A 27,721-nucleotide genomic window follows, 5' to 3' on the forward strand; every position below is an offset into this window, starting at 1 on the left:
GTGATGTCATAGTGATGTCATCAAGGAACGTGCTGGAACATCCTGGAAAGTACTGGAAGGTAGTGGAATGTTCCGTACAAGTCTAGAACAGATCATGTGCTACAGGTCTGGATCAAGTCCGTAAGAAATGTATGTAATATGTAGCAACGAAGAACATAAGTCCATAACGGGTAAAGGATAAGACCTATCCCGTAGTGTAACACCCAAAATAGTCGAAGTTCAACAGTGGTTCCTCCGTCCGTTGTTTAGGCTCTTCGGCATGTCCCCTGAGGGCCCCGTTGCAGGTACAGACAAACATGTTTGCCTTGTACACGAATTCCGTATGCTGATCTCGTTGGTCTGCGCAGGTTCCACAGCGGCTTGGGCTCAGCGCGTCTTCTGCGGCGCATACATCCCCAAGGGAAGTTGGTTCTCGCACCTGCAACACGCAGCCATGAAGAGTGCGCCCTTAATGAATCCGGTGACGACTGTAGTCGGCTCCATCATGGTTGGCGTCGGGATAGCCGGTGAATGGTTCACGTAGTAGTATGGCAGGGCCTGACACCGCGGGGCACTCAATTTTCATCATCCATTGTCTGACGTAGCGTATGTGTGCCTGCTTGTAAATTGCACAACGACTGTACAGTGTACTCGCATTCGAAGTGATTATACCAAGAAATAGGCCTCGACGTCCGCCATTCCAGTGGAAACGCACGCCGCCATGTACGCTGGCTGTGGCTGAAGACGTCGACGAGCCTTTCAGCGACAGAGGCGAGACGTTGTACACGCGTCTCAAGCGGACATGGTCGACGAGGTGCTTAGTCACCTCCACGACAATTGACGACGCGCACGACAAATCGTACTTTGACGTGCGGATCGCTCATGGACAGCGGTGGCGGCCTGCGCGGGATGGCCAGTGATGTCATCCCAAGCCACTGAAAGCGTACGTATGTCAGTGAAACCCGAAAACGCAGGGATCGTGTATACTTGCCTCGAGGGGTTGTTGCTATGCACGGGGCCTTGCGGTCGGGTTATAAGTAGTACTAGATTCACCTCTATGCGCCGTTCAAATTCCTATCACAAATATATTTGTCTTCGGAATACACATACTATCGATGAACTGCCCGCGCTCTACGACACGAAGTTGCTGCACACGGCTCACCGTCTCTAGACGATGGAATCTCGCATCGGCGTGCCGTTGCAGCGTTAGGACCACGAGTTCCGCCACTCACCGCGCACTTGTACAAGCACAATGTATGCGGGTCTTGAGCAAGGGTGTAGTGTAGGTACGGGTAGAACTGAGGTCGACATCTCTCCCGCTGGTCTGATCATGTCGAGGAAGGCCGTTCGCACTGCGGAAACACCGACTGAACTAAGTGAGTGTGGGAGGGGAACCTGACCACGAGGACGGGTACGCACCGGATTGCGAAGATTTAGAAGAGCGACAATGGCACCTGCGAGCGGACGACGAGGGTCTACGCGCTGATGACATACCATCTCATCTCACCGCACGTTCGGATCGCACGGAGGCCTGCTGCGTCCAGTCGGTGTTGTCGCCAGCCCGTCCTGACGGGTCTCCGGATCCCTCCCCGAGCACGTCGTTCACTGATGAAGAGACTTGATCCTCCGGTATGCAGCGGACATCAGTTCGTGACATCCTCTTGAAGGTCATGCATTCGTGCGAGGTGTATCTCATGTGTATGACCATCGGCCCGTACACGTCACTGTGGGACGATCAGCTTGATCTTCCGTGAACCGTGACCTCGGGCTGCACAAGCGTGCTTCAAGCCTTGACGTTGATCTGCTGATCAGCGTCTTGTCAAGTTGATGAAACTGGACGACGCGCACCGGTCCTCTATGAGACTGAACTCCACCCTTGTTCGACTCGTTCGCGCGACGACGCGAACATCGTCGCCCGCACACGCCCACTCGAAAGGTCCTGCGGCACCTCCCCGTGCTGCAAGATCGACGTAAGCGGTCGTTGCCGCGAAGACCTCTCTGCAAGCACTCACCGGACGCCCGTACAACTGTCCCTCGTCTTCCCGCCCGTCCGGGGATTGGGGTCGCCGACAGAGCCGTGAGCATCGCGGGGTACGGCATTGACCTGCAGGAGTGCGAAAAGGTAGCATGAGTGCCGCGGAGAGATCGCATAACCATGCATACACCCTGACATGCCTTGAGTAGCACGGCTTGACGCTAGACGTGACGACGGGCCGCAGTGTGGACACACAATACAGTTGCGCCTTGTGAACGTGTTCAATGGGAAGCGGCAGATCGGGAGGGGTCGAAGGAGTGACGCTAATGTCATTGGGCGGTGCTGGTTGCACGGTGATATGGGAGCGTGTAACGAGATCGGCGAGAGACAACTTGGATCTTCTCTCGGGAGCCGGCCTCGCGTCTGCTCTTCCGGCCAAATCAGGAGTTGGCAGGGAGGTTCAAGCGAGCGAGTCGCGCTATCTGCGCGTCTCTGGGCTCGACGACAGGTCTGGGGGATGTGCCTAAAAACACGTCGATCAGACGAGGCAAAAAGTCAAAACGAAAGGCACATATGGCGGAGGGCGCGATCTGGTTCAAAACTAAACGCCCAACCGATCTCCTGGGGGCGTACGGGCGGGTGTTGGGCCGTATACAAGCGCGGATGGCGGTCTTCGAACGTGGCGAAGGCGGCCCAGCTGGACATGTGTCGGGGAACAAGGTACGCGTCTGTGGTTCCCCCGTTGAGTCTAATGTTCACCGGCGCGACACGAGGACGCAAAAACTCATATTTAGTGGTCGGCAATGGATCTGCACGTCGAGAGCAAAGTCGCCGCGCCGCGCCGCGCAGCCTCGCCGACGTGCACGTTTCGTGTTTCTGGCTATGTGCTGCGGGAATGGAACCGCCGGTCGGATATCGCCAGTTAACCGTCGTATTCCGTCTCAACTAGTGCTCGAGGGGCCAGTCGAGGGCCGTGCATCACTGCCGGTGATCCTGCGCTGTCCACCCAGGGACTTCGTGAAGAGCAAGTCGTTGAAGAACCGAGTTTGGACGCGTTCGTGGCTTGCCGAGCCGTCTCGGTCAAAACCAAAGGAGCATCCACGTAGGGAGAGAATGAGGTGGTACCCGCGCGGACGATGCGGGAGCTCGAGGGGTGGCTGAACTTGAAAGCGGCGAGGAGGCATACTTAGCGGCTGGAGGACAAGATGGAACGTAAGCGAGTACGGTATCTGGTGACAGGACTCGCCCTGCATACAAGAGAACGTCTGCCCTTGACACTCGTCCTGCTTAATCTACGACACTTCGTCCACGCTGTGTCGGTTCGCGGGCCGAACGTAGTTTGAGCAGTAGAAGTGCTCGAATGACCTGCTTAGAGACGAATTGAGACATCTATGCATATAAGAACGGCCAACTCACTCAGTATGTCCTTCTAAGCGCAAGCCTACGACAGCCTCAGAGTGAACTCACAGCCCGCGGCTCGGATGCCCCAAGGAAGCTCCATTGGCGGAGTGTGCATGAACTTGTGAGTAATCAGTCTTGACCACAACGGAGAGACCCAAGGCACTGGCACTGTGGCTCAATATGAGTCGCGCAAACAGAAAGACAGGAAGTAGATAGAACCCACGTCCGCCACTGTCTTGGAGTCCGATTCAGCGCCCGTTCAAACCTCGTTAGCTAGTGATCCTCTAGTGCGGTGCAGGGTACAGAGACATATAGGACGAGCGGAAGGTCCGCCGCAGGTGCGAGATGATGCCAGGATGCAACGATTCATATCTAACGGCAACAGTGCTCGAATGGGGTCAGGACGCACAGACGGATGGTACCTGTCCCATTCAAGAACTCACGCTGTATACCGTGCGACCGAAGACGAGAGGTAGCGCCAAGGTAGCGCATGCAGGTATCTATGTCTCCGGATCGTTCATGGTTTCCGGTGTGACCAGTTGGAACGGGACCATAGTTTGGACAGCATGTCGAGGCTGCTGCGGGCCAGAGTCACGACAACGCATCAGAACACGAAGCGAGAATACCATGGTGTAGGGACCGACACCGCGTTGACCAAGGTCAGCCTATTTGCCCCATGATGATGAATGCGTAGAACTCACGCAAGATGCTTTCTGAAAATGCCCGCGACAGGTGATAAGTCAGACACTACGACTCGCTCTCTTGGATGCTCTTCCTGACAGCGCGTCGAGGGAACGTGGAGAAAGCTGATGAACGTGTCAGCTGTTTGCACGACGGGCTCCGAGAAATGGGCAGAAACGAACTTGGGTTCCCATGCGACCAGCCTCAGGCTCATGTGGGCCCGGAGACAAGTTAAGCGTCCCGAGACGCCCGGACGACGGCATCTACAAGAGCAGATCCAAGAAAACCAGACGCAGCCTGTGCAGGAGGAGGTCGACGGGTCGTGTCGGTCGACGTCGAGCGCATCGAGCAAGGTGGGCGGCACTTGCTACCCGCGTGACCATAGCATAAGTACTGCGAGTCAATAAGTAAGCCGACGGGAGCAGCGAGAGTAGCGTGGAGCAGGATCGAAGCAGAGGTCGCGTCGGTCGAGGAAGAGCAACAGGGAGCCACTTGCAGTCGGCGACGCCACCGTGGTCGGCCCGCTCCTCCGGAATGCTTACGAGCGCCTCCTCTCTGCACTAGGTCTTGAACACACAGCGGACAAAACCCTTTGTACGACGCGTCTACATGTCGCTTACAAAGGAGGATTGAGTACTAATTTAAGTCGCAAAGTTAGAAGTCCTCGCATTGAAAGTAAAGAGACAGTGCATAGCGTGAAAGCCCGAACATGGAAAGAACATAGATACTAACATTGCGGACTTCCGAACATAAGCAATGTTAGGCCTTACAAGGGAAGTGCATTTCCTATGTTAGAACCCCTCACACCGAGTCCTGATAAAATACTCGCTCCTGGTTTGTGAGCGCTATGTAAGCACTTCTCACAAGGTGATTTGTCCGCTGTGACACCCTCTCACCGTTCTTTGAACACCGCCGAAATCTCTGCACGCCCTCGGACACTATGTCGTCCAACACGCGCAATGCATACCCAACTTGCTAAATGGATGTACGTGACTCGGCCTCGGCTCGCGCGCATCCTCCGCAACCATTGCACCCTCCGCCGAATGACAGTTATTTATGCGTCTCTTCGAGTCCTGTTCCAGTGAGTACGCCTCTGTTGCGCGCATCCCGCAGTTATGACGCTCGACAGTTCCATCCGCGTCCTGTGACGGGGCGCGGTGCCATGGGTGAGTCGCTCATCGTAAAAGCTTGAAAGAGACGAAAACACGGAAGGACGAGTGTCTGTCAGGTATGTAACCTCTAGTTCTCGATGGGCATGGCTCATCGCTTAGTAGTGCATCAGACTCCTACTCAGAGCTTAGTTCGTTGCCGAACATGGCACCGCGGTGGATGCTTGAGCACGGTGAGCGCTGTTCCTCGTCTCATAAGGTGCTCTGAGCTCTGAAGTACTTATCTACTATTGTACAGAGCACGCTTCTCGTGTCTTCCCGCGTCGAAGCCAATAAACTGTGCGTGACACTCGGCTCGAGGTAATGCTCCAATTGTTGACTATTCGTACTCAAGTGTTCCAACATCATAGCATACGGCCTAGCCTGGACACCCGCGGACTAGACTGGGGCGCGATTGGCGTTGCGGCCTCGCATAAGGCAAGATGAGTATATCTGTTTTCCAACCCAGGCGACTCGACCTTACATTTACCAACGCCGACGCAGAGCCCGCCAGCCCACACATGCAAACATGAGACTCAGTGTGCGGGGAACCTACTGATCTCCATTGTGTCCGTCGATGTTGGGAATTTTAGTGGCAGTTGCGGCCAACGCGCTGTCACTCACCTTGCGCCCTCGAAAGGAGGCTTGACGCCTGCCCACCGGTGATACTCAGTTGCCTCGTGACTCCGTGAGCTATCATAGCGTATCCGACGACTGATGAGCTGCACATCAATGCTGCGGAACTCTTCCTGTTCGCCAGGTGAGCATGGCTTACTTCACTAACCCGCCGTCATGCAAGCAGGTCAGTATTGCCTCGTAGACATTCTTGCGGTGCGGTATCAAGGCCCCCATATCAACCCAGTCGTGCATCGGTACGAACATGATCCACCGTATCTCAAGACAGTGTACTACTGACCACGTTCTCAGTAGCAAGGCCGGTTACAACTCAGCGAACCTGTATGCCTCTTCCTACGGGCGTCCTGATCAAAAACTGGTGAGCTCTAGACGACGTCATATACTCTCAAGATGCCTACTGGGTTCAGCGAGCGAATATTGACATACTAGCGTGTTCTCCATCTCGTCTTTGAAGAGATACTCGCACGTCTGCGAAGAGCCCATATTTCGCAGCCCGCAAAATTACAGTGCGTCAAGTCGATACAGGCGTCCCGCCTTCGGGTTCCAGGGCCCTATCTACGCGCTCAAGCTTGTTGGGCCCCGCTGGTTGCCTCTCGAACTGCCCTGGTCGTGCTCACCCGGCAGTGCCTCTGATTCCGTCGACGGTAAGATGATCGACCTGACATGCGACATGTATAATGACTGTCTCGCTTCCTCTCCCTAGGGTCTTCGATAGTACGAGACGTTTCCCTGCGACTCGCGACCCTGTGGGCGACCTCTTCAAGGCGGACCAACCCTACGTCGTTCCCCCTCGTCTCGGAACCTCTGGCTCAATATTACCTGCGACAAACGGTTGCTCATCAAGCCTCTCGCCGCTCTCACGAACGCGCCTCTCGTATTGACCCTAGCACGGCCCTCGTAATGTCAATTCGCGCGAGGATGTCGACGATCTGCGTTCATGCTAGCTTGGACTCAGCCACGTCGCTCCCGTCAGGTCTCCCGAACCCCCTCTGGCCATCCACGTACTGTCATGAATATAGCGGATTTTTGGATCATTTCTTCATCCCTACTGTCGGTGACCTGCGCGTACGTTTTGAACATGGACATAACGATGCGAAACAAGATACAATTCGTCTGGTCGTAGCGATAGAGAAGTCCGATACAGTCGCATATGGATACCCGCCCAAGTAGTCGATGTGTAGTACATTGCGTCATCGTCCAATCACACCACATTTCAGTCGTTGTAGCAAGCATAAGTCAATCCAGACAGTGCCCATACCGAATCCGAGTGAATCCCATACCGAAGCCAAGAAAATCGTCCTTCCACTGAATCGGGGATAGATAAGAGGGAGCCAGACGACCGCTTGCGAACGTTTGAACGGCCAATCCCCTCGCATCGACCCGCGCTCCGTACGGGCGGTGACGATGCCTCGCTGCCACCACCTCCGTCTGTACCGTTCGGATGACGGGCGACGGCTTCAGCGCGGCAACTCGTGGGTGTATCTGAATGGCTGAACGGGAGATGAAAGTGAGACAGATGCGTGTGTGTGCAAACGGGCTCACTCACCATTTCAATATTACTGACGGTGACTATGCCACGGGCAGACCATGGCTGCAATATGCCACTGTACATGGCCTGGAGCTTCTGACTGATGCTGTCCACATACGACTTGGTATGATCATGCCACCGAGAAAACAATTCCATCTCCACCCTGACATCCTTCAATGCGTCGAAGTATGGCTGGCTGATGACCTCGTGCAGGTCCCGCAGGTCAAGCTTCTCGAGGACAGCGCTTGGCTCCTCCGAGTCAGACTCGAAAATGCTCTGGTCGACGTAATCTTGTTGAACGTGAACCTCGATGTGCTCGAGCTGACGGCTTCGGACGGTGGAGAATATGCCGTGTAACTCGTCCGTTGCTTTGGTCCACGCCGCGTGAGGCCCCTGGTAATTGCCCGTGTGTATGTCACGTCGCAGCGCGAAGTTCAAGGATTGCAAGGCGGTGTTTTGCAAGAGATTTGCGTGAGACCCTACATTGTGCATGTGCATCAGTAGTGAAGTCTGTATGCTTGAAGACAATGGCGGTCTTACGGGTATGATGTCCAAAGGGGGGCCTCCTCTCGCAGAAACGGGTCAATGATGCCCCCGCCATTTCGAGGAGCTGGTTAAAGGGTGTCGGTGTCACGGAGGAACTTTCTGACCAGATCCTCAGATTCGCAAGTGAGGTGCAGAGGTCTGAGCGCGACATCCAGTCAAGGAACATCCCCATGCGTTCATCATTCACCTCGACGTTAAGGTATCGAAGACGCATGTGAGATGGTGGCCGAAATAGTGAGGCTCCCGCGTAACTGGCAGCACCTCGCGGAGCAACCTCAATCACCGACAGCGTGAGGTCTGTAAGCTGGGGGAAGGCAGATACAATCCGCCGCAGCTGCATGATGTTGTCCACTTCCAATTGGTAGAGCGTCAACAACTTGACAGACCGGAACCTCGACAGGGCGAAGAAGAAGTCCATGCGGATGAAACAAAGTCTTGCATCGCGGATGTGAAGGACGCGTACACGAGGCATCAGACCAGCGAGCGCAGACGGTAGTGCTGGTAAGAAGTGATTATCACCGTAGATTTCCTTTCTACGCTGCGGGGACATCACGCTCCCGTCCTCGTCTTCACCCTTGTCCTGGCCCTTAAGGTTGTCCTTGAGCCTGGAGCTATATAAGGACCACTGCTCATCTACCGTCAGCTCGCATGTGCTCGCGAGCCACTGCTTGACGCGTGGTGACGCGTGGCACTGCTTGAACAGCATGTTGTAGCTTGCGCGGCTGCGTATCTCGATGGCGTAGTAGAGGTTGTGCATCGCGCGAGGGTACCATGCCGTGCAGACCAGCGCCGCGGCGATAAACGTGGGAGGATCCATCTCGTTGATAACGAACTCGAAGACCTCGAGCGGGATGCGAGCGGAGAGGGCCAGCGGCAGGGTGCCTTGACAATGGGCGTTCCACCAGGGTATGAATATCCGCTTACAGCGGCCATTCTCATATCTCCATTCATAGCTGGATTTCTCCTCGCTCTGTTCATCGGCACTCGGTCCCTGGTCGATCTGTTCATCGGCAAGGCTCTGACCGACATCAATGTGGTCGTCGGCGCTCGATCGCACGGCTTGAGCGTGTGAGGCGTCCTCGGGGGCAGGGGGAAGATGCTAGGTGAACGGCGCGTCAGTCGAATCGGGATCATCATGAACAGAAGACGACCGACGCTAGGCTGGAGATCAGACATTGCACGTCCCTACAAGCACGCGACGTGGATGTATGCGCTATGAGGGGAGGCCCAGTCGTGGGCGGAGGAGTGGTGGGTGTGGGGTGCAAGTGGCAAGGGGGCCTCGCAGACGTACCGAGGCCATGCATATTGGGAAGAGCTGTGTGCGAGAGTTTGATGAGCCGCACGGTGACTGCCGCAAACGGGGCCTTTCTTACCATGACCGGCAGTCATGCTGCCAGCATTCGTCGACGCGCCACAGACACTGGCCGGGATACGACTGCTGGAAAGACGGTCCACTGAGTCGCGGCCAGCTGAGTACTTGTGCGACGGAGGAGGCCGTGACAACGGTCTTGTGGCGGCCCATGCCCCTAACCCTAACTTCGTTCGAGGCGCTCACGGTCGCCGCCTGCTCTGAGTCTCAGCGCCCCAGCCCGCTCTCCTCGATGTTGCCCACTCCCCCAGCTGTCTCCCTCGATATGCATCGTTCAAATCCCAAACCCCACCGCTCCACGTGACTCGAGCGTAGTACCTCCAGAGCTCGCTGCTGGCGTGTATCCCTTGGCTCCGATCCGCCTCAGACCCCTCCTTCCAAAATCCCAGTGTAATTATGCAATGCAAAACCCCTTTTCGTCATCGATGAGCCGCATATCCGTTGCATCTGATCAATATTGTCCTACAGATCCGTGTTCGAGCTGAGGTCGAGCAGGCTCTTACGGCCCGATCGTGTCTCGCGCTGGTCGTGACGATGTTCTGAAAGGTCGAACGCGCTGTGGAGCCCGTTGACAAAAATTGGTGAGTATGGGAGGACTGCATGGACGGGTACGCACCGCGCGGATGGACTGTGGAGATCCAGGAGAGCATTCATCCGCAAAACGACGAGGGCCCGTGCGCTGGTAACGTACCATCCTCTGTCGAAAGTTCGTTGCATTGGACGTAGGTCTGGCGCGTCTCCAATGTAGGTGTCGTCGCCAGCTTGTCCGGGCATGTATGTCCAGCCAATGTAGTGCGCCGACATAGCTTCCTCGAGCGTCGCGGGGCGGGCGTCCTCGTCGGCGCTGTCGTGGATCTGCGCACGACGCAACCCCTGAGCTCGATGTGCGCGAGCGGGTGACTAAGCTCATGGACCCCTTTGCCATGTCGCGTGTAGTGAGTGCTTGAACGGAGTCGGAATGCACAGGAAGGTGACTAGGACCCTTCGGCTTCGGGATCCGCACGCCATACAGAGTAAGGGACGCGTCTTGTGGGTGCAACGAGGCGTCCGTGACGTCCGCGCAGCCGCATCCATAACCATAGCACCAAATGAACCGGCGGATGCACGATGGCGTGGCGTTCTCCGACACAAGAGTCGTCTGCACAGGCTCTTGCATCCTGCGCCGACGACCAGGTCCAACACTGCATCCACTATTTATTGTTCAGTATTAGTCCGACATCGACACATCCGACTCACCGAAGTTCAGCCTTGCGGTTCCTTCGTCTTGAGGGCCTTCAAATGGCTCACTGGGGGACCCGCCCACCTCATTTGCACCAATGTACAGACTTGGAGGTGCCCCGCTCGCGGAGGCTGAATCAGCCTGCACTCTCCGTCGACATCTCGTTATGCTGACCCGGACGCCATTCACGTAGACCCGCGCTCACTGGCAATTACAGCCGCGCTCTAAAGTCCAACGACACTTTATCCTCGTGCTGTCGCGTCCACGACCTTAGTCGCCTACACTCAGAATTCCACTCTCGCAGGCCAGATGCCCGTACGTCGCACCTTTCCCAATTGTAGGAAATCGTGCTCACCTTCAGCGCGGGGATGGAGCCGCAGGCACATGCCCTTCATCTCAACGCCCGTAGGCTAGACAGACGGCGGTGGGTCAAGACTTCTCCTTGCATTCACCACCATGACGTCCGGGAACGCGGCATGTGCGCATTCTTGCGTCGAGAACGAAAATTCGAGCTATTCGCCCTTGCTTCTTGGCCTTCGCTCCATATATCGATCATTTTTATACCTACCTGAGTGTTTCACAATCGTACGCAGAGCCCGACATGCGAGTTGCGGCCGGCACGAGCGTCCAGCCGAGCGAGTCGCTAGTTCCTCTTCGAGCGCCGCCTGCACCGCCGTTGGTCGTCGCAGACGGTTTCTAGGTATCGCTGAACGGCGAGCCTGGGGAAAATATTGAGATACGTGTGTGTATGCAGACGAGCGCACTCACGTTCATCATATTCAGAGCGGATTTCAGCGTAGCAGGGTGATGCTGACTATGCCGCGGTCAGACCACGGCCGGAGTATGCCACGAAACACGACGTCGATCTTCTGAGCGATGTCGTCCACATCCGCCTCGCTCTGATCCTGCAGACCGTGTAGGTACCTCACCACCTTGACAGCCCTCAGTGCGTCGAAGCGTCGCTCGCTCATGACTCCGTGTAGCCCCTGCAAGTCGAGCTGCTTTAGGACAACACCGAGCTCCTCGCCAGCGCCGTCAGGGTAGTAACTTACATTGGCCCTGATTTCGATGTGCTCGAGCGCACGGCTTTGGACGGTAGAGAGGACGGCGTACAATTCGTCTGCTACTTTGAACCACGCGCTAAGCGCCTTCTCTCCGGCTGCGGGGCTGATTTCATTCAGCTCAAGTTCCCAGGATTGCATGGCGGTGTTGTGCGACAGGTTGCCATGAGCTACAATTACGTGTTTGAGTTAGCAGCCACGTCTAGCGAGCAAGACAACGAGGAGTCTTACAGTCGAGCTCACGCCCGGGGCACCGTTCGTGGTACCGAGTCAAGGATTCTCCTGCCATTTCGAGGACTTCGTTAAGGCTCCGCAGGGGTTGATCCCACAGCGTGACCGTCAGATCCTCGAGTGAGGCGCAGAGGCTTGAACGCGTCATCCAGTCAAGGACCGTCACCATGAGGTCTGTTTGAACATCGATATTGAGGTGCCGAAGACGAATGTCGGATGGTGGTTGAAACGGAGAGATCCTCGCGTAGCTGGCAGGACCCCGCTGAACGAGCTTGACGTGTATGGTGAGGTACGCAAGCCGGGGGAGGGCGCAGATGACCCGCCGCAGCTGTGTGATGTTGCTGAGTATGCATGCATACAGCCTCAGCGACGTGACGGGCTTGAATCGCGATAGGGCAAGGAAGAACTCTTGATGGACAAAACGAAGCTTCGCAAACTGGATGCGAAGGACGCGTACACCGGGCATCATGCGGACGAGGGCAAGGGGTACCGCTTGGAGAAAATCAGAGCTCCCCGGGTCACGGTCACCGATATGCCGGGTCTTGTAACTGTCGGCCACTAGCGTACGTGTGGAAGCAAGCCACTTCTTCACGCGTGGAGACGTGCGACACTGCTTGACCAGAATGTTGAAGGACCTGTGATTTGTAATCCGGACGATTTGGTAGAGGTTTCGCATGGCCCGATGGTACCATGCTGTACAGACCAGCGCCGCGGCGGGTAACATGGGTTGGTCCATCTCATCAATTATGAGCTCGAAGATCTCGGATGGGATGCGAGTGGACAGAGCCAACGGCAGAGCGCCTTGTAGACGAGCATTTCCCGGGTCGTCGTAGCTCCATTTGAATTCGTTGGCACTTGAGTCCTCACCGCTCCGCTCATCGCCACTGCTCCAAACTTTGTCAATCCGCCCATCGGCTCTCCGTTGCGCGAGTGATACGCATGACACGCCGGCTGAAAGAGAAGGACACTGTATGACAGGAACACATCAGCTGAACCCCGCGCGATGGAGGAAATGGGGACCTACGTTAGGCTGCAGATCGAATGTCATTCAAGTTATCTAGGTGCCTGTGCTCTAGGATCGCTGTGGACGGAGATGCGGCCGTAAGTTGAAAAGCAATGCAAAGTCAAGGGGGATGAGTGAGCGTCGAGGACGTACCGAACCCGTGTATCTGAGTCATTGTGAGATGCTGTACATCTACTCTACAAGAGGCGTCGATAATTTTCACACGGCAGACAATTGGACGAGACAAAGATGACATCTCATTGGCTGAGAGACGAACACCGAGCGCTGCCCGACCTCTTGAGTCTGACGGGGCGCCCTCAGCCACTGCGCGTTCCTCCTCTGCAAGCTCGGAGGCCCTCGCTCCACACGTTCTGCACAGCGGACACTTTTTCCATATCCATGCAGATGGCTTGAACTTACTTATGCCACTACACTGCCGTCCTTTGCCCGCCTTCGCCACAATAACTCGGCACAAATGGCAGCTATACCACCGCCTGTCAAGACTCCATGGAGTGCGCGTCGGCGTGAGGATCGTCAAGCGCAGGAGATGATGAGCCCGACTAGGGATTGAAGTATTGAAGGCCAAGGGTATGCCAGTCATATTCTCACACTGTACTATCCTCTTAGTGAGCGCTTGAGCGACCGGATGACAGGACACACAAGCAGGCTAGGTCATCCGAGATGCAGGCTCCCACATACAGATTAGAGGGAAGTAGGCAGAATGTACGTCTTTCTTCCCAGTGGTCTGAAGCACCGGAGTTGACCTTCCCCAGGGTGCAGTCGCCGTGGTGACATGAAACGCGATGCGCACGCCGAGCGCGAGCGCGCCGGGCGAATGCCCAGCACGCAGACACGGCCGACGAACGCGCATGGAGCCAGTGGACAGGCGGGCGAGCTGGTGCGCAGGTGGGCACACGTGGACGGGCAATCGGATGTGCAAGCAAGTGGATGGGCGGGAGAGCGAGCGGGCGGGCGGGAGAGCGGGCGGGCGGCAGGCGACAGCGCACACGTCCACCGCCGCCCGTGAGCGTGGTGGCCGAACACCCAGTGCACGCAGACGCGGCCGACGAACGCGAACGCAGGCATGCGAGCGGGCAGACAAGTGGGCCACGACATGCACAGCGAGGGCGAGAGCGAGGGGCTGGCGGGCGTGACGTGCAGCAACACAAACTTCAACAGTACAGGCACAAGACGCACAACGACCACGAGCATGCAGGGCCAATGCCCTGCGTGCAGACACAGCCGACGAACGGATGGTGTGCGCGAGAGCTAAAGAAGGGCATCGGGGAAAGGTGAGTGCAGACGCACGCGAGCGAGCGCGCTGACTGCAGTCACAGGGCGCGGCGACGTGAAGCACGGCGGGTGACGGCGCGCACGTCAGAGCGCACCGGGCGAATGCACGTCACGCAAACACGACCGATGAACGGACCACCCGCCGCGTGTGAGCGAAGAACGCGCAAGGGCGAGTAGACGGTGGGCGCACGGCAACACCACCAACCACTAGCGCGCAGGGCAGAGGTCCCCTGTGCATGCGCGGCCGATGAGCGGACCACAGGTGCGAGCATAGCGGCGAGCAGGAGGAGAATGAGTGGAGGGTGAGTGCGGAACCGAGTGGGTGTGGACGCGAGCGAGCGGATGGTGGGCAGACCCCACGCGCTGAGCAAAAGACCAGCAACGGCGACGTTGTTGGGCAGGCCGGCGCACGCGCAGCACACCGACCGCGAGCATGGAGGGCGAATGCCCAGTACGCAGACACGGCCGATGAACGCGCACGCAGGCAGACGAGTGGACGGGCGAGCGGGCACACAATCGGTCGGGCGAGCGGGCACACGACCGGACGATGACACACGCATGGCGACCGCGAACTCGCAGGGCGAGCACGCAAGCCCCGCCGACGAAGGGACTGCGCGAGCGTGAGCGAATGGCAGGGTCGGGGCATGCGCAATGCGCCGACTGCGAACGCACAGGGTGCCCCGCATGCCAACACAGCCGACGAGGGCGCCGTGGGTACAGCGAGCAGGCGGGAGTGCGTGAGGATGGCGCGTGAGGGGCGAAGACGGAGGACGGGGAGGACGGCGGGTGCAGGCAACAAGCCCAAACCCGCGCAGATACTGCCGAGGTAAGTCAACCAGCGGTCCACTGTCGACACCGGCGGTGAACCCGGGCAGGGTATGGGTGCGTAGGTCGCGGGTCGCGGGTGCGGTATGCGCCCTGCGCTCCCGCGGTGCTACCCGTGCCCATCCTGGCCCCGTTCACTAGCACTAGCCATAGTTTGGATAAAAGACGACTTGATCGTAAACGTGCTATGGAATCCGTACTTACATCAATGTTGACTAAACTATTGCAAGCAGAAAAATGCTCGATGAGGCCACGAAGCCGACTCCCGAAGGGAGGTGGCTGAGTGGCCTTTGCGTACAACGTATACGTCTTCGCGCACAGCAGTACTGGCATATGACTGTTGTGTAGTATAGCTTTGAAGCTGACTAGCGCTGACTCCCCGTGCGGCCGAAGGAGGCGGCTGACTTGGAGTGGCCTTCGTACCTCTTCAACGCGCATAGCACTACTGGCATGCAATCATTGATAACCTCCAGTCCGTAGCGAAGCACGGGTTTCCGCTAGTATCCATTTGATGGACCGCACGGCGACTGCCGCGAAAGAACGAGACATGCCCTGCTGCCAGCGTCCGTCGCCGGCATTTGCCTGTTATGATTATGTTTGGCAATGACCAGTCTGAATTTGCGACACGGACGGGAGGCCAAGTGAAGACCCATAAAGCCCGCGCTCGAAGCGGAAGTCCGTGCTCCTGAGCTCACTGTAGTCTTCGAGGAAAGCACTGACCGACTTGTCTCTCTGTTCTCGCTTGTACTCATACACGACATCATTGGTCCGTCCTGCCAGTGCGCAGGCGCGACCAACCATCGACAGCGCATAAATATGTCCGGCGATGCCCAACAACGCGCTATTGACGGCAAAGCTCACGCTCAATGCACCACGCTTGATGACTCTCCGGGGCGGGTGATTGTTGCCAACTGGCGACGACTCTATAGGTCTCTGGTCGCTGAACATGACATGTCGCGTTTGCGTTGAAAGAAATCGGCCGACGCTACGTAGCCTGTGAATCGGGTCGAACTCACTGTAGTACTGTAGCTGTCAGAATGCCCTACTCCGTATCGCTTCTCAGGACCCCGCGTGCGAACCAACCCGGTCATCGATTCACAATCGAGCGTCGCCAGGGCGCGGCGGTCTGCAGCTGTTGCGTCGGCGAGGGTGCCCGTAGTTTGCCTCCAAAGATCCAGACTACACACCTCACTCGCAGGACATGTCGACAGAACCGTCTTAACTATAGATTGAGATCTAGCAGGCCTCGCAGGTCGCGGAGTGGAGCTTATGGACGTCGAGAGGAAAACAGCGTTGGCGCCGTGTTGGTCGACGCTGAGGTTCCTCCAACTCCCGAGTGCCTCTCCCAACTTGAACTTGCCCCAACTACAAGAACAAGGATGAGCGTATTTCTCACCTCGGATCTAGGCACGAGCTTCAAAGAGAGGCCAGGTCACGTCGACCCGTCATTAGAGACCTGGGCCAACAGAGTGTCAAAGTTGGGGTCGTTCGGTGAGTCGCGCTCGAGTCAACTGAGATCAAATCGTAGACGTACCTATAGCGTCCTTTCGAGCCTTTGCATTCCTATTATTTTGTTCCAGTCGAATGCATGAATATTCGATCTGTTTGCTAGCCTTGTAGTCGAGTCGCCCGCGTCGGACGACACCCTGTTTCCAGCTAAGTATGGCGAGACGTCTCTTGGGTCGCAGGTTTCGCCTCATGGCCGACTTTCAGGTCCCCGAACGTATGTCTGTGTGCAGCTGAGCATCGCTGGTCGCCGCTGAAGCTGGACGAGTTGAACACCTCGGTCGAGTACATGTGAGAAGGCAAACGTAGTACTTGTGGGGGACAGTGGTGGAATGGGACAAAGAACGCCAGGATGGGCCCTCCCTTCATCGATGCGTACGGCCGCGTCTCCTCTTCGACAATAGGAAGAGAATGCTACGTGTACGTATCTCGCACGACGAAATGCAAGAAGTAAACCAGCATTATGCTGAACATCGGACGCCATGCTGGTTCGTGCGGATACACGCTCAGACCCAGTGAGCTGAGCAGCGGTGAGAGTTCAACGTTCAGGTATCAACAGGGCATCGACGACGCACCGAGACTATGCGCCATTTGAGTGTTTGAGATGTGCTGTGCCAGAGGATTTGATGAGCCGCATGCCTAACCGCCGTAACAGGACATCCGAGTTGGGCTGCGAGCGTTCGTCGGGATGCCGGACTTCTCGACAAGAATGTGACTGTTCTAGACCACGGCCAGTCTGTGTGCTGTCTAGTTCTGCAACTCGTACGTACGAGCCTGAGAAGTTGTTGAAGCGGCTATCCTCTCGTCTAGTCTTGTTGCAATCGAGGCTAACGTTCTCGTGACGATCCTTCAAGGAGATTAGCCACCAGCTGTCGTCGCTCGCATGCCATACATTGGTCTTTAGGCCTTAGGGCCGTATTCATTCCGAAGCGACGGGAACGCAGAACACCGACGTCGCTACATCATCATCATCAAGGCTACTCCTTTCCACAGTGAGAAAAGCATGACATTCGTCGAGGCAATTAAACGGTACCTCGTTCTCGATACATATTCCATACACCAAACTCATCCCCACAGAGCTTCCGCGTCAACCTCCCTCGGGCCCCCAGGCCGTCCTTGATCCTGCCCGTTTCCCTGCGGTTGGCTATCCTGGTCCGGCGGGAGCGCGATGCGGCCCTCGCGCCGTCCGCGCAGGCGTATCCACAACCAGGACACCACAAGACCGAGCGGGTGGGCGATTGTGAAGAGCACGCAGGTGAGCTATCGACAATCGGGGGTCAGCGTGGGGTGACTACGGAGTGAGAGAGGAGGAGGTATACCCAGACAGGCATGGGCTTCGGCTGTCGGCTCCATACCGACGCGCACATCCAGGCTGCGGATATGCACCAGACGACGTCACGCCTGATGACGACGACCAGCAGGCCTGCGGACAGCGTTAGCGACGGTTCAAAGCGACGTGCGGAGAGGCTGTGGCGTACCAACGAGGTTCACGCCGAGCATGATGATGAAGCCTGGCCATTGATGCCGTGCGTAATGCTGAGGCTCGCCAGGTGAGAACGTCCATCCGAGGGCCACACTAGATGATTAGAGTATGAATCAGTGTAACGGAAAGTGGCGCGGTGGCGATGCTTACAAGAGCGTATAAGGGAACATGATCATGAATGGCCAGATCATGAACGCCCGTACGGGCGCATGGATGAACAGTACATCGAATGGTCTGAGAAAGTAACGCGGTTAGTTCGATTTCGCAGACGAGGGGAATATACGTACCTGGACCACGTCGGCCTATGGTATACGAGTAGAACGAGGTTGGCGTAGAGCAACAACACGAACAAAATGCCTTGTGCCACCGTCGCGACGACGAAGGCTTGCAGAACCTGTGAAGCCTCGATGTCGAGTCACAACACAGATCGGAGGTAGTACTCACCCAGGCTATAGCCCAACCGGCCATCACCCAGTTCGCAATCACAAGCGGCATGCCCACACCCTTCACCATCGCCGCCTACGCCGCATATACTTTAGCATCGCCATCCACGCGTCACTTTCTGCAGGCGCACCTTGGTTTCTGGTTTTCGTGCAAACACGAGCAGGACGCAGTAGCCTAGTTGGCCAATATAGACGAGCGTGACATAGATGGAAATGAGGCTCTGGTTCGGAGCGATAGTCGCTGGGTATAGCTTCGATATCTCGCCTATACGCAAGTCACAATGGCGCATACATGAGCATTCAAAACAAATTCCAAGAGGAATACCTGACGTACTAAGACCCGGAGTCAGTATCGTACTGCATACCATCACCGTCGCGATGTTGATGAGTAGCGAGAGCGGGGTGAGCACTTGCAGCCTGTCCGCCGAGCGTGAGTCTCGCGGTGCTGAGGCATGTGGTGACTTGCTCACCGTATCAGCGCGAGGTAGTCTCTCACTGCCGGATGAGAGGTGTCGATGGGTAGGTTCTCCATCATGTCTCAACAGACTTGAGTACGCGTCTCCGGGATTGCCGAAGGATGCGCGGGTATTAGAGTGTCTGTGGACAGGATTTGAACCAGTTCGCGCGTCGAGGTGAGCGTTGGAGGCAAGCTAAGTATGTTGCGCTGCCCCATGTTGGGGACGCGTCTTGTTGGGCTGCAAGTGGTGGCAAAGAGGGACGCGGCGCGCATGATGATGTCACCGAGGTACGCCTAGCCAGCGCCTAGCATCGCTGTGGCGGCCCCGGCTGGTCCCGGACCCGGCCCGGGAAGTCCCGGGACTCGCGGCGCCGTACCTACCATATGCGGAAGCTACCTCTGTACCGTATTGCGATCGTCATTCGGGAAGTGCTCTCCATGGCCAACTCACGACCAATCCTCTGCTCACATCTCGGCTTTCTGGCTTGGCTAGGGCTGTCGCATCTGCGGAAGCTAGCTTAAGGCTAGCGCTGTACGCCGCCGGAGGACCTGGCTTCTACCGGCCGCCTTCGTGCTCGGAGGCTCCACTCTCAGCATACATAAGCACGGCAGGCTGCGACTTCTGAGCCCCCTTCGACCTATTCGTACAACGATGAGCTCGCGACCACTTTCAAACACTGCGGACCATCCAGGCCTCTACATTGTGGATGGCGTTATCGTGCAAGAGACGTGGAGCGGCAAGTTCGCGCGCAAATTCAAGGAGAACCCATTCGTGCCCATCGGTGCGTCTCGCTCGCGGATAGTGGAAGTCTCGTTGCTGAGGATTCTACAGGGACCACCGCCACCGTCGTTGCTCTCGTCATGTCCTTCATCAAGATGCGGAAGGGCGAGTCGCTGAGTATGAACTACTGGATGCGGGCGCGTGTCGGCCTGCAAGCGTCGACCGTCGCTGCTCTCGCGATCGGGGCATACGCTCTCGGACAGACAAAGCAGCAGAAGGAGGCCCGCGCGCAGGCGGAGAACGAGACGGTGCTCGAGAAGGCGGCGCAAGAGCGCGCGGAGTTCCACGAACGGCTGAAGGCGGCGGAGGAGGCGCAGCGGCTGGAGGACGAGATGAACGCGAAGTCGAGCAAGTGGACTGGTGTGTTCGGAAGCGGGAAGGGTGTGGCTCGCGAGGCGCAGGCGAAGGAGCCCGCAGAGTCCAAGAAGTAGCCGACACCGTCTGAAGTGTCGAGCGTGTCGGCGGGTGCAGCCGCAAGTATGCATGCGCCTGCTACGCAGAGCGCTCTGTCGTCCGCTCCTGCAGGTGTGGACAAGGTTAGCGCGCCGATGGCGGACGCGCCAGGGAAGAGCGGCTGGCGATCGTGGGTGGGTGGGTCAGAGAAGAAACCTTATTTAGGCTGGCGGAAAGCACGCCAGGTAAAGGTAGACCATTGTACTTTGTATATTCGTCCGACGCGATCGACACTCTTCCTTCTCAGCGACAGATGAATCTGTTATCCTCGCCCGATATATCTGCCGCATGTGCGTTAGTTCTCGATGCTCCTCGATCATCCTCCGTACAGCGTCTTCCAGCCGGCGTGAGTTTCTGTGTTCCGCTCTACTGTCGCACCTTACTGAATAGGCATCCAGGTTCCTCGGACGTGCTTCGCTGCGCCTTGTTGGCGAGTCGTTGCGCTCAGGATCCGGGGTCTCACTCAGTCTTGCCCGCCCCGGGATTTGAAGGACGAGCGTTGAACTGACTCGAAAGAACGTCCAACCGCTCATGGCCATTTTTCTTGCGACATCTTCATATGACATCCCTGCCAATCCATCCCGTACAGCGCTGTCGTCATGACTTTAAGGCATTCGAGCCGTCCCTCATACCGTGTCGTACTCCACCACCGAGGGCGCCTCACCGCGACGAAAGTAAGGGCTATCGTTCCTTTGGAGGCGTTGAGCCAAGGAGAGACATACCGATGCCCATTGCATCACTACATACTAACTGGCATTTAAGCGCTCCCAGATGTTTTTCTCGCGCCAGATGAAGCTCACTCATCACCGACAGATGTTCCTGCAACAACTGCTCACGCGCCTTGTTGTCGAATACTGATCCACTCACGAGAAGATACCGAGAATATCAAAGTCCAGTTGTACAAGTTAGGCTTCTTGCTCGCACCTGGAAGCCTCGCAGTTTACGCTCGCGTCCGGACTGTGCGTACGTCTCCTCACACGTGTCCTGAATCTACGTCTCATTTGATTGAATCGAGTAATTCCCAGACGCGCTTCCCGTCTCGTTTCCCGGTAGCCGTGTTCAAGGACTCGAAGATAGTACGGCAACTCGCCGCACCCAAGTTCCCAACGCCGAGAGATGACAGCGGTGGCGGACGTGAGTGAAACTTTCAGCGCGGACAGTTGTGTGTCTCACTTTAACACGCAGCATAACTTATGGGCATCCTGATGCTCAAAAACTGCACAGGCGGTGGTCACGAATTGTTACCGCCACTAGTGATCGGGACAGGGCCAGAGAGATATCTCGCACGCGGAGGTTCGTCTGGCTATCGTCGTCTCACTGGCACCGCACATATCGACATTGCGTAGACCGCAGTGGTCGTAATGGTCTGCTCTAGCTGACGAGGGAGATAATTTTCAGTGTTGATTCTTTAGATGTCGCGTCGACGAGATCGGGCAGACTCTGAGAACGTGCTTGAAGTCAGGAGCACGGACGCCTGCTTCAATTTCTACGGCCTCACGACGTCGGCCGTGGTCTCTCGTCGTAGACTCAGGCAGCACTACTCACAACATAAAAAGCATTTAGTTGCAAAGGCCCACGGTCGTGTTCCCTCGAGTCCGGAGTCTTTACTTACGAACGCTGGCAAGTCATAGTCACGGATGATGGCAAGCTGTGGCACAGCATCTCCCCAAGTCCTCAAATACGATCCGGATGTGCTTCCCTCTAAGCACCCTCGCTTCTCGCGCCTGCGCCCGCGCCTTCTTCCTCCACCCCCACGGCACTCCACTCACGGCTGCACTACTGATCACAGACATCGGTGCCGTCCCGTAGGACGCAACTGTGTCTGCATGGCGTCCGATAGTCATTCTAGCGGTTCGTCCCTTCCGTTGCGTGACACAGACTGATGCGTTTGTGTAGTGTTCTTCCCTTTCCGCCGAAGATGTGTCATGCGCACCCGTCGCGCAACGGGTTGCCGATGGACTGGTTGACCATGAACCGACAGCTGCGCAACCATATGCTGATCAACAAGGCCACGGTGGTTCGAGGAACCTGTCTCTTTTCAAGGCACCTTGCCACGGGTCCTTGCCATTCGCATCCCTCTCGAGATCGTCGCGTTCGTCATCGACGCCATGAATCAACCCGCATTGGCTGCCGCGGCGCTGGTCTGTGCAGCGTGGAACCCCCGGGCTATGCGCAACCTCTACCGGACCGTCGATATCTACAGCCGCAGACGCTTCGACATCAAGCAGTGTCACACGTATCCACGCGTCAAGCAGTGGCTACCACGCACGAGCTAGTTGCCGGAGAGGACGAGGGCGAAGACGGCAGCGTAGACTCCTTGTCTGGCAAACAGAGGAAGAACAGTCATCGCTTCCTTCAAGCGCTACCCCTTGCCCTCGTCCGTGCGCTGCCTGGCGTGCGCATCCTCCGTATCCAATCGGGAGAGCTTTGTTTCACCCAGATTTCTTCCTTGCCCTGTCGCGGTTCCAATCCATCAGTTCATTAGATTTGACGCTGTGCACGTTGAACAACGTCCAACAGCTATGTCGGATCGTCTGTGCGTTCCCTCGGCTCACAGATCTCACCCTGTAGGTCGTCGATCTCGCTCAGCACGCGTCTGCCAGCTATGCGGGAGCCACGCCTTTCCAGCTAACATCTGGCTGTAGCATACGTCTCCGGTACCTCAGCATTGATTCCCGAACTCCGTCGAGCTGCTGCTATGTGATAGGAACGATACGTATCCACTATGATGCTGTAGTTCTATTCAAGTCGTCAGCGTCATATCCACTTCCCTTCGGTCGTCCATTCTGGATGGTACACAGCTGCGTGACTAATGCTGTCTTAGCAAGCTGTTCAGGTCCGCGGCAGTCATGGCATCGTCACGCCAACTCGGATGCAGACATCGCGCTGTATGGCGAGTCTCGGTTTCATATCCGAGCGTTCGTACAGCGCAGCCTGCGGTGATCATACCAGGTAACGTAGTACGCACCGTCGCTTCCCAGCTTTGCTAATTTTATCTCGCATACTCGCGTTGCTCGCATCACAAGTTAGGTTTGAAGTTTGAAGGTCCGTTCCAAACATCGCCTTCAGTTCAACGTACAAACTCGACAGTACGAGAATGGTATGCAAAGACCTTTTGAGGAGGAGTACGAATCACTGGGTAGACTTGTGCTCGCTATGATCTGTCCTTTCCTCAGCGATCTGACTCGAATCCTCGCAGCGTTTCAGGTCAACAGTAACCAGGCCGAACTTCCTCCGCTATTGGACATACGCCCTTGGATCTGGTCAAGAGTCTGTCTGTCACGCGGCCGCAATCCAGAAGCTGACAGGAGTACGCGTTGTTAGACCATGAAGTCAACGATCTCGTCGCAGCGCTTCTACATCACACTCATCGCTACCCTGAGTTAGAAGACCTATCGTCTGGGATGCGTTCTCAGGCTATAGTACGCAACGCCCTCGTCCGAAGCTGTCAGTTGCGCACATTGGAATCAGGGGTTGGGCCGGACTCAGGACTACAGAAGCACTGAAGACGCTCGACACTCTCAGGCAGCCCTCTTGAAGGCAGCACCCCCATCGGTGCCCAGTGGCCGCACATTTGATGTGCCAGCAGGAGGAGAAGGAGCCTCGAGAAACGCGATTAGGGTTAGGAGTAATGACTCCCGCTTCAGCTTGCTTTGTCAAGCTAGTCAAGTTCCATGCAAGGAATTCGCATAAGTGACCACGTCCGCCCTGACACTGCGCCTCCACTCACGACTGCGTCACCACTCCCAGCGCATGCGCCGCAACTGTACGGAATGTCCCTTCTCTATCTCCTCGGCCTTTCCTGAATGACATCCAAAATGCGGACTAGCGTCAGTTTCTCTCCTGTTCGTGCGAAGACCTAACTGACGTCCACAAGCGGTGTTCTTCCCCTTCTGCCGCAAGTGTGCCACTGGCAAGCGCACTCGAAGTTACGCAGCAGAAAGCCAATAGGCAGACTGGCGGTAGTCAGGGCAGTATCGACTATGACACACAAAGTGACGAGGGTTCGCTGAGTGCCGATGAATTGAGCGACGACTCGTGGCGCGAACCTTCATCGTCACTACAAGGCACCTTGCCACTGGCTCTCTCCGCTCGCATCCCGCTCGAGGTTTTTGGGCTCATCATCGATGGGATGGATCAACCCACTTCGGCAGCCGCCGCGCTGGTCTGCACGGCTTGGTACCTTCGAGCGATGCGCAGCCTCTATCGTATCGTCGAGATCAGCAGCCGTACGAGCTTCGACATGTTATTCAAGCAGTGTCGCGCGTCTCCGCGTGTGAAGAGGTGGCTCACTACTACGCACGAGCTAGTGGCCGACGACAATGAACTTATCTACCAAGAAAATCAAAAAGGCCATCCCTTCCTTCAGGCGTTGCCCATTGCGCTCGTTCACGCGGTGCCTAGCGTACGCACCCTTCGCATCACAGGAGGAAACCTTCGTTTCATGCAACCGACTTTCTTCCTTGGCCTGTCGCGCTTCAAGGACGTCACGTCGTTGTTCCTGCGTGAGTGCAAACTGAATAATGTTGAACAGCTGCGGCATATCATCTGTGCCTTCCCCAAGCTAACGGAGCTCAGTATAACTCGCATCGATCTCACGCAGCGACTCAGAGGTCCTGCCTGCTACGTGGGAGCCACACTAGTTCAGTCACCAAGTCTTCGGCGCCTTCAAATCGATGTCGGAAGCGACTCGATGGTGGCGTTCATTGACTGGATGATGCATTCCGGCTATTTTACATCCCTCGAAGAGCTGAGGCCTTGGCTACCGTGTAAAGTCGAACACTTGATGGAGAACCTGAGTAAAGTACTCGAAACAGCAGGAGCATCCCTTACTCTGTATCATGAATGGTGCACAGGGCCTGAAGTTGAACCTGACCCAGACGGTAAGAGGCCCTGTCACTTACTCACCAGACCTCGCCGCTGACGCACATGCACAATGTAGGTGGAGATGATCACGGCAACCTATCGCAAAACACCGCACTGCGGTCCTTAGAATTCACGCTGAACGACATCTGCCCAGAATACGGCGACCGGTCGCTTGAACCGTGGGTCAAATTGGTGGACGAGCTATATGGTGTCCTCTCCACCGTCCGGAGCCATGAGCTCGAGTACATTGGAATCAAGTCTAGTCTTGGTTTCTATGACCACGATTACAAGGAGCTCGACACCGTCCTCGAGGAGGTCGATTTAGGGGTCTTGCACGAGGTCATGGCCTGGCCGTACTTTGATATGCTGAAGGATGTCAAGATAAAGATGGGCCTACTCGGAGTACTGGATGACAGCAAGGTTGATGACATCGGTCGGAGGCTCGCACCCGTGTACCGTGGGTTACTGCGGCCGTGGGCTGACCGCGGTATAGTCAGCGTCACCCGATGGATATAATACCAAAATGAGCTCTGCACATTGTAGACGTGAGTGAGCTCGTTTGTATGCACATACATATGTCTCACTTCTGTCTCCCGCCGTCCTGACAGGCTGACAGCATATGTGGCGGGTCATCCAGTCGCCACGAACCAAGGCGGAAATACAGAGGCATCGTGTCCAGCAGCATCCTCGGGGCGTGGGTCAATGGGAGCGATTAGCTTGCCCACAAGGGGCTGCTGGGCTACGCAATCAACCATCTCGGATACGGGACTGATGTGTTTGGCTGTGGGTTTAATGACGATGTTACGATGCTCGATGTGTTTGAGTTTGACTCACGAAAGGATGCGTTCGAACTCCTCGCATGAGCATATACGAGTAGATTTAGACACTCAGCGCCCAGCAATTAGCGCAAGGAAACCCTCTGATGAGCGGCGAGTCGCATACACGAGACTCTCGTGTGCTTCAATGACACGTCGAGAGCAATCGACTCCGTCGGGCAGGCAATTCGGAGTAGTTACCTCATCCAACGCACACCGAGCGGCGTTAGGTGGCGTTACCGCGACCAGCATTCACGCACGAGATCTGGACTCGGAGAACAGCTCGAGAGAAACGCACTTCCTGGTATTCGTTCACTAGATCCGGTAAGCATCCCCTGCGTATACGACGTCATCTGGAGCTCACCAGTCTCTGATTGGATCGCCCTTGAGGAGGAGTACAGGTTCGCGGCGTCGTCGCCGACCTTGCTACTGAGCGAACACGGTCGGTCAAACACTCTTTAGATGCGGTGGATCATGTTCATACGGATGCAAGACTGGGTCGATGTCGGAGCCTCGATACTGCAAGCGTAGATCTACGAGGATTGAGAAGGGCATGCTAGCGTGACGGCGGGTCAGTGAGGTACCAAGCAAGCAAGCCATCCTCACCTGGCGAACAGGAAGAGCACAGGAAACACTCGCGGTGCGACGGGCTAAGCTCTTGGATAGAGGCTGGTGCACTACCTGACGATGAACTGTATCCGCTGAAGAGGAGCTCACTTGCATACCTGACAACCATTACTTTCTCCGTTCTTCTCGTCTCTCTCGACGGGTCTCAAGTTGGCACCAGGCTAGACGTATACGGAAAATTGCTCGGCCAATGGTTCCACGTCTTCTTCGTCGCAGAACGTGCAGAGCTTCAGAGCTGACAAATGTGTATCTTTCATTCAAGCTAAGGCCGTAGAAGACATGGAACTGAGACATGCTCACTAGAATAGTACTCGAACTAGAGACCATTGGCTTTCTTCGTGCGACGGAGCCTGAAGGGAAGTGCGCGAGCTGAGTACTGAGTTCTGAGTCCTGGGCCGCACATCCAGTCAAGATTCAACAGAACATCATTGTATCCGATCGCCGTAGCTATAGAGAAGACTAGTTATCAAAGCGTGCTTGAAGAGTGCTTGGAGGGTGTCCAAGAGAAGTCCAAGAGATGAAACGACGTGACTCAGCGAGCGTGGTCAAGAGGTGCCTCTTGACTCTGGACGTCGATCAACACGACCTCTGGCTTCTTCTCTGGGGCCCTCCTCCTCCTCTGCAGCTCTGCTGCTCTCACCGATCCCGCCGTGTGGGTGATATGAAGGGTCTGTAGTGTCTCTAACACAGGTAGCAAACACCTACTTATGTGACGTGGGGTATTCAGGTTCGTGTTCACCATCTCTTGCAACCCTGGGCCGTCATGTGTGCCTACTTAACACACAGTCGTCAGCCTTTCGCCCAGTCCTGCGAGACCACGCTACGCGGAACGATTGGCGAACACTTATGTCGTTTTTCCTGTGACGTTGCCTTCCACTCGCCCTCTCCGCTCGAGGTCGTCATCCGCTAGGTCCACGTGGCGTAGGTATGTGCAGTATGCACGCTCGAAGTTTCACGTTCAAAATGTTATACGTTGTCTCAGTCTTGCCAGTGTCTGCACCAGCTTCGACATGCTGTACAACCAGTACCACGCATTCCCGCACGTCAAACCTTGACCTTGACCCGCACGCGGGCTCCTCGCTTCTGATTGTCACCTGGTTTCGACCAATTGAAGAGCAAGACGTATCTGCATGCGCCGTCTATAAACCTTGGCCGTGAGATATACCATAGGTGAGTCTTTCGAGGCGATTGGGACCCATCTTTTCGTGCGTCTCGAGTCCATTCTAGCCATGTCATTGTTCTAGCTCAGAATCTGACATATCATTGTATTGGCTTCGCTGCACGCACACGTAATGACTTCCGCGGCGGACTAGGTCTCTGTCTAGTCGGTCCCAGAGGTATAGGCTGGCAGGGAGTCATCAACCCACGGCCTTCCAATAGGCCTGCATAACAGCG

General features: G+C 56.3%; 7 protein-coding genes across 7 annotated transcripts; 3 read left to right on the forward strand and 4 right to left on the reverse strand.

Annotated features, from left to right (window-relative positions):
• Positions 1 to 259: 259 nt before the first annotated feature.
• On the forward strand, positions 260 to 523 carry B0H18DRAFT_1116220 (uncharacterized protein; the record flags this gene model as incomplete). Its single annotated transcript, XM_048033387.1, has 2 exons — positions 260 to 284; positions 348 to 523. The coding sequence occupies 2 exons, from the start codon at positions 260 to 262 to the stop codon at positions 521 to 523; spliced, it is 201 nt and encodes a 66-aa protein (XP_047896636.1).
• A 6,964-nt stretch (positions 524 to 7,487) lies between these two features.
• B0H18DRAFT_82813 (uncharacterized protein) lies at positions 7,488 to 9,209 on the reverse strand. Its single transcript, XM_048039368.1, has 2 exons — positions 9,050 to 9,209; positions 7,488 to 8,993 (listed from the first exon to the last, which is right to left on the reverse strand). Exons 1-2 carry the CDS (start codon positions 9,068 to 9,070, stop codon positions 7,764 to 7,766), a joined length of 1,251 nt encoding a protein of 416 aa, XP_047896637.1. The 5' UTR covers positions 9,071 to 9,209; the 3' UTR covers positions 7,488 to 7,763.
• Positions 9,210 to 9,725: 516 nt separating this feature from the next.
• B0H18DRAFT_952625 (uncharacterized protein) lies at positions 9,726 to 10,419 on the reverse strand (the record flags this gene model as incomplete). The annotated part of the gene is given in 4 exon segments (XM_048042136.1): positions 9,726 to 9,819; positions 9,880 to 9,891; positions 9,955 to 10,107; positions 10,127 to 10,419. 4 exon segments carry the CDS (start codon positions 10,417 to 10,419, stop codon positions 9,726 to 9,728), a joined length of 552 nt encoding a protein of 183 aa, XP_047896638.1.
• Positions 10,420 to 11,139: 720 nt separating this feature from the next.
• On the reverse strand, positions 11,140 to 12,924 carry B0H18DRAFT_82827 (uncharacterized protein). Its single transcript, XM_048039369.1, has 3 exons — positions 11,775 to 12,924; positions 11,251 to 11,713; positions 11,140 to 11,201 (listed from the first exon to the last, which is right to left on the reverse strand). Exons 1-2 carry the CDS (start codon positions 12,508 to 12,510, stop codon positions 11,274 to 11,276), a joined length of 1,176 nt encoding a protein of 391 aa, XP_047896639.1. The 5' UTR covers positions 12,511 to 12,924; the 3' UTR covers positions 11,140 to 11,201; positions 11,251 to 11,273.
• Positions 12,925 to 17,466: 4,542 nt separating this feature from the next.
• On the reverse strand, positions 17,467 to 18,862 carry B0H18DRAFT_1116224 (uncharacterized protein; the record flags this gene model as incomplete). The annotated part of the gene is made up of 9 exons (XM_048033388.1): positions 17,467 to 17,661; positions 17,721 to 17,824; positions 17,880 to 17,977; positions 18,035 to 18,118; positions 18,172 to 18,278; positions 18,329 to 18,403; positions 18,459 to 18,592; positions 18,662 to 18,744; positions 18,798 to 18,862. The coding sequence occupies 9 exons, from the start codon at positions 18,860 to 18,862 to the stop codon at positions 17,467 to 17,469; spliced, it is 945 nt and encodes a 314-aa protein (XP_047896640.1).
• Positions 18,863 to 21,775: 2,913 nt separating this feature from the next.
• On the forward strand, positions 21,776 to 22,880 carry B0H18DRAFT_82949 (uncharacterized protein). Its single transcript, XM_048039381.1, has one exon. The coding sequence runs from the start codon at positions 21,901 to 21,903 to the stop codon at positions 22,501 to 22,503; it is 603 nt and encodes a 200-aa protein (XP_047896641.1). The 5' UTR covers positions 21,776 to 21,900; the 3' UTR covers positions 22,504 to 22,880.
• A 1,201-nt stretch (positions 22,881 to 24,081) lies between these two features.
• B0H18DRAFT_989134 (uncharacterized protein) lies at positions 24,082 to 25,485 on the forward strand. The gene is made up of 3 exons (XM_048044943.1): positions 24,082 to 24,900; positions 24,960 to 25,414; positions 25,469 to 25,485. The coding sequence occupies exons 1-2, from the start codon at positions 24,151 to 24,153 to the stop codon at positions 25,398 to 25,400; spliced, it is 1,191 nt and encodes a 396-aa protein (XP_047896642.1). The 5' UTR covers positions 24,082 to 24,150; the 3' UTR covers positions 25,401 to 25,414; positions 25,469 to 25,485.
• Positions 25,486 to 27,721: the final 2,236 nt, after the last annotated feature.

Source organism: Fomitopsis serialis (assembly GCF_022376445.1).
Source record: "Fomitopsis serialis strain Sig1Antser10 chromosome Unknown B0H18scaffold_13, whole genome shotgun sequence".
In the NCBI taxonomy this organism is placed as follows: domain Eukaryota; kingdom Fungi; phylum Basidiomycota; class Agaricomycetes; order Polyporales; family Fomitopsidaceae; genus Fomitopsis; species Fomitopsis serialis.